At 36.1% G+C, this 5,388-nt stretch overlaps 1 protein-coding gene across 3 annotated transcripts; it reads right to left on the bottom strand.

The window, feature by feature from the left end:
* Positions 1–1,137: 1,137 nt before the first annotated feature.
* Positions 1,138–5,159, bottom strand: LOC147556572 (uncharacterized). 3 transcript variants are annotated; one of them, XM_086664623.1, is made up of 3 exons: positions 3,613–4,943; positions 3,364–3,462; positions 1,138–2,595 (listed from the first exon to the last, which is right to left on the bottom strand). In XM_086664623.1, the coding sequence occupies exons 2-3, from the start codon at positions 3,415–3,417 to the stop codon at positions 1,396–1,398; spliced, it is 1,254 nt and encodes a 417-aa protein (XP_086520749.1). In that variant the 5' UTR covers positions 3,418–3,462; positions 3,613–4,943; the 3' UTR covers positions 1,138–1,395. The 3 variants fall into 3 exon arrangements, with proteins under 3 accessions (XP_086520749.1, XP_086520748.1, XP_086520747.1); XM_086664622.1 differs by having other exon boundaries at positions 1,138–3,462; positions 3,613–3,712; positions 3,764–4,558; XM_086664621.1 differs by having other exon boundaries at positions 1,138–3,462; positions 3,613–5,159.
* Between the last annotated feature and the right edge of the window lie 229 nt (positions 5,160–5,388).

Below are 5,388 nucleotides of genomic sequence, written 5' to 3'. Positions count from 1 at the left end.
GAGACCGGGTTTTATGTCTCTTCGATGAACCATCCAGGCACCTGGTCCGCAGTTTTTACTATCCCTACTGTGCCAATTGGTTCTCCTGGAACCTTATGTGGAAGCTCTGTCCTTTCTAGACGTGGAAATATTCGAGGAACTCTCAAGGATGAGGTTTATATAGTTCATGTTGGTGGTCGGATTGGTGCTTACAACTTTCGAGACAACACATGGGAGTTTATCTACTATAGTTCGAACCATAGTTATAGACCTCTTTTTCTTGTTGAGAGCCTGTTTCACCAACGGCTATTGTTCGCGGCGACCATGCAGGTTAGTGGTAGTTGTTGCTCTTTCTAGAAACTGTATGAGAATTGGTTTCATGATAACATCATTTGTTTACTTTCGAATAAACTTCAAAACTGTATGTCATTTTCTTCTCTTTAACAATTTTTTTTTTCTTCTCGAAGTAGGTGTGGAGAATTGGATGCTATAACATCTCTAGCTTGAAATAACTTCTTTGTTTCATTATTAACATCTATAGCCTAAAGGTTTATCAACTCAGTTACAAACCACTGTACAAATTGTGTTGAGTTTCATTTTATGCATGAGAGGGTAAACCCTAATTCAAGAAACCCAACAAGTTGTTTCACCATATGTGTCTATGTCAAAACCTTCAATGTAATACCGAGAATCATAAGGACTACGGTAAGTAATCCAAGTTGCAAAATACTTGCTAACAAACCCTAGGTATAGCAAAGTTACTGAACACATCAGTTTAAAACTTTCTCTCTAAATCTGTCCCAGCCACGTACCCTGTTCGGAATTCAGGCCAACGGGCCGAATATACTATCAGATCTACCTTACAAATACTATAACTCTCAATTCATAATGCCAGAAATGTGGGTTTGTTTATGATAAAACTTGTAGACCCCCATAGCATGGGACTATATATAACAATATCACACTTTTTTTTATCTCCATTACCAATTTCGATTTTTTATATCGAGAGAAGCAGCAATTAAATATGTAGGAAATTAGCCGAGCAGAACAAAGTACCTCTTCTCAAAGGCATAGAAACAGAAGGTGAAAGAGAGAGATAGACATCCATACATATATCAATGTTGGTAGTAACTTAAGACAGGGGATGGGTCTGAGTTATACATCTGAAAAAGTTTCATAGTTAATATTCATCAACCTTCAACCACAAAGCAGTAACTAGAGATCATAGTGACAAATAAAATACCAATCCTTACATCTACTACTCAAATTTTCCCCTTCAATAAACTTAACCAAGTACTAGTATAACCATAGGGTACAAACTAAGAAGGCAACTTACTTTTCGAGAGAAGAGAGAGAGAGAGAGAGAGAGAGAGAGAGAGAGAGAGAGAGAGAGAGAGAGAGAGTGAAGCTAATCCATCAGCTACTAAGAGAAAGAGCATTGTGATTGTTAAGGGGCAAAAGGTTCTCCGAGAAAGTAGTAAAGAAACTGCCAGAAGGGATATGTGGAATTGAGGAGGGAATTGATCCATTTACGTCAAACTCTGTCCAAGTACCCGTCTTCCAATTGTAACAATAAAAATACACACAATTCTTTTCTTCACCATTCCATCGCTTTAATATAATCTTGTCATCTGATCCAACGAAAGTATGAAAGTAAACCCAATCATCCGCACCCAAATTCCAAGGCAATGTGATACTACTCATTTGACTCCATCTTCCGTTGTTGCGTGAAGAATTGCTACTACTACTACTATCAGTAGACACCTCTTTGTAATCATCTTCATATATATACATGTTGAACACACAATCTTTGATTCTTATTAACATGGCTAAACACCCATCCACTTCTAATAGTTGAACCTGTTGATAATTATTACTATAATATGGACGGATATTGAAAGGTGGTAGGCAGCCGCAGTTATCTGGACACTGATCAAGGATGAAATCAGGGAGTGCGATTGCTCTGAACTTCTCGCTTCCTACATCAAATGCCACTAAGCATATCGGACGCCATTCAATTTCAAATTTGGCACAGGTAAGATAAACAGTGCTGAAATAAATAACACCATTCACATAAACAGAATCACCCAATAAGTCACAAGGTGGAATCTCGTTGATCCTTCTCCAAGACGTATTATTATTACCTTGGCACCCTCTAAAGGTCAAAACCTCACAAATAGTAGACCTGGGTTCTTCAAAATCAGATGAGCATATCTTCCACACACAGAGTACTTTGTGTTCATTAGTGACAGGATCAAAACCAAACTCGTATTTGAAATCTAGTAATGCGGTGTCATGCAACCTATGTGTAGGTACGCCATTAACAATTACTTTTTCGTCTAACAATGATGATCCAAACCGTGGTGATATTTCTCTGGTACTTAAATTGTATATACGAACAACATAATAACCTTGAGAGTCAATGAGACAGATTAAACCATTTACAGGTTTCGTAACACTATTGTAACCTGAAGAGTCAATCTTCCTTACAGTGTCAACCACAACTTTTGTGCGGCTTTCGCCTTCAAACAACAAGTCAGCTGTAACATGGTACTCCTCGTAAGGCCAAAGCTCTACTGTTTCATCATCATATTCAAAGCAATCATCGTCGTATTCCTGTTCAGGGCAAGTGTCGATGTCATAACCCAATTGTGCATAGCTGTTTGTCTCACTTGGTGCAGGAACAACAATCAATATACGGGTGGGAGAGCGTGTTTTAGAAAGGGTAAAGTGTGAATGAATAAAGTGTTTATCATGCTGAATTGTGGAACACCAATGCTTAGAAACACTCTTGAAACGGAAAAGGGATTTGACAGGGAGTCTGGTTAGTATCTCACTTACTACTAAAGAATCATAGCCAATAACATCAATAACACTAGTTTGGAGTTGGATTGCTCTGAACTTGTCACTTCCTACACCTGGAAGAATACTATTACTACCAATCCACCTAAAATCATTCACATAAACAGAATTATTATCCATTATCAGCTGATACGGAAGCACGAGTTCATCGATCATTCCCCATCTATTATTATTACCTTGACACCCTCTTAAGGTCAAAACCTCAAAAGTACAATACATGGTACCAGTATCATCATTATCATGTTTCTTCATGTTCAAGCGGCAGACCAATTTGTCTTCATTAGTGGTGGGTAGATGATCAAAACCTAGTTGATAGTTAGTACAATACTTAGGCCAACTTATGGCTTTGTTTTTTGATAAGGATGATGATGATGATGATGATGATGATGGTGTTGTTGGGGGGTAATGAATGATATTGCTTCTAAGAAAAACACTGTTAAAGAATTTCACCAGGAGATTTGTTGGTATCTCACATACCAAATCATCGTTGCTATTACAAATCAGGTAAGAAGGATCATGTACCAGTCTGATAAACCTTCCAACCTCCTTGTTGAGATTAAATTCAGCAACTTTCATCCTGCTGATGATGATTCCCAGTAGCAGCAGCTTCCTAGTATCCGGCTGAGAAATCATTAAAATTTCATGTCATTAAAAGCACAAACTTTAAACATCAACGATCCCGTCACGATTTAATCAACAAAAAGATTAGTTATGAAAGTTCTACTAATCAAATAAAATACTAAATCCTGGGGAGATTGTAGAAAGACATACTCTTTTGCCTTAGAGCGCGCAGGAGAGAGAGAGAGAGAGAAAGGCGTCCTGTTTGTTCTTCGATAAATGAATGTGAAGGAAGACAAGGGTAGCGTTTGCCCTAGCCACGGCCTACCAATTCTCTAGCCAGTAAAGCAAAAACGTGATTGGCTCAATGGCTCCCATATATTATGTATGTGGATTTCCTTCCTCTTTTAGTCTTTAAACCTAATATTTGTTCTCTAAACCAGAGAAGGAAAGAGATTTTGAAAAAGAGAAGATTAGAGAGAGGGGATGATCTTGTGAGGTATTATAGAAAGAGAGATACGGCTAATGGGTAGTTAGTGTGAAGATATCAATTTAAATTTTAGAGAGACATTGATTTCGTTGGACTGAAGCGTTCTTGGCAAGAGAATTATGTTGAAGATTATTTTGATACTAGAAAGATATTGAAGAAGATTGAGAGATTGTATGTGATTGAAGAATAACAAGATTTTTTCAAGAGAAGGAAAGATAAACCAGATTTTCTATTAAGAAATCAGAGAAGGTTTATCTTCTATTATCTCTCTAAACAGAGAAAGGATGATTGAAAGGAGCTTGATTGATATTGTTATAGAGATGTGATTAAGGGCTGAATTTTAAGAATGATGGAAGAGAAGATTTTCAGAAATCTTGAGAGAGATCTGAAATTTCTTGACAAGGAGATGGAGTGATATATTTTCAGAGAAGATTTTCTCTCCTTTTCTTGATAAGAACGAAGGAAAAAAATTGATTTATTTTCTTCAAGTTTAGAAACAGCAGAGAGAAGATTGAAGAGGGGTAGCTGGATATTTCATGTTTGAGAGAGAGCTTAATGGAAAGAAAGATAACAGAGAGCTCTTGGCTTGATATTTTTTGAGAGGGAGATGATTTCAAAATATTTTTAGAGAGAGAAAAATCAATAGAAATCAGAGGAGTTTGATTTGAAACTTCCAATATAAAAACAGGGAGACAACAGAGCAGAAAACATCTCATCTTTGGAGGGACAGGAACTAATTAACAGAGAACTTCATAGAGAAATCATCTCTCTGTTCTTTCTCTTTGTGCTTCAATGCTATAATTTTTAGAGAGAGATAGAATTCAGAGAGGAATTATCTTCTTCTTTTACTGTTATATTAGAGAGAAACAGAGTAGAGAGATAGAAACAAACTACTCTTCATATGTTTTTCATTTTCTTCTTTTCTGAATTTCCAGAGAGTGATTGTAGAGAGAGAGGAAGTTGTAGTTTTGATTGGAAGAAATAAAAATTACAGAAAGATTTGTCCAGAGATTCTTTGTGAGAGAGCTTCTCTTGGATTGATGTTGTTTTGTTCTTCTTTTCTGAATTATTGAAAAACTTTTAAAGAGAGAATATTTTAGAAGGAATCAGGAAAAGTTGTAGAGAGGGAGGAAGAACCAGAGCATATTGTATAATGGTGTTTCTTTAAATTTCCTTATGTCTTTGTGAGAGAGACTTGATCGAAAATTTAGAATCGTACCATCAAAGTCCTCCATCAACTCATCACCAACAACAAAGTTATCATTTTGGTGATTTTTTTTTCTTTTAATCTCAATTATTATTTCATGTAAATGTTTATGATTTCTTCAATAAACATGAGTAGCTAAGTTTTCTTTTTCTGGAGTGAAGATGAATCTTAGGATATGAGTAAATATTTTTATCTTTTTCTTGTCATGATTCTCACCAACGTGCATCATTGTTTAACTATGTTTAGTTGATTTGATCGAATAAGTCTAGTAACTTCATCGCTTATACTTATA

The sequence above is a fragment of the Eschscholzia californica genome, unplaced genomic scaffold, assembly GCF_041429995.1.
Source record: "Eschscholzia californica isolate CP2 unplaced genomic scaffold, dmEscCali1.0.p SCAF_2, whole genome shotgun sequence".
Classification (NCBI taxonomy): domain Eukaryota; kingdom Viridiplantae; phylum Streptophyta; class Magnoliopsida; order Ranunculales; family Papaveraceae; genus Eschscholzia; species Eschscholzia californica.
The sequence above is the reverse complement of the archived record's forward strand: the minus strand, read 5'-3'. Positions and strand labels throughout refer to the sequence as shown.

Excerpts from the sequence above, each read along its gene's own strand:
- LOC147556572 (XM_086664621.1), bottom strand. The coding sequence starts at position 3,417 with ATGAAAGTTGCTGAATTTAATCTCAACAAGGAGGTTGGAAGGTTTATC.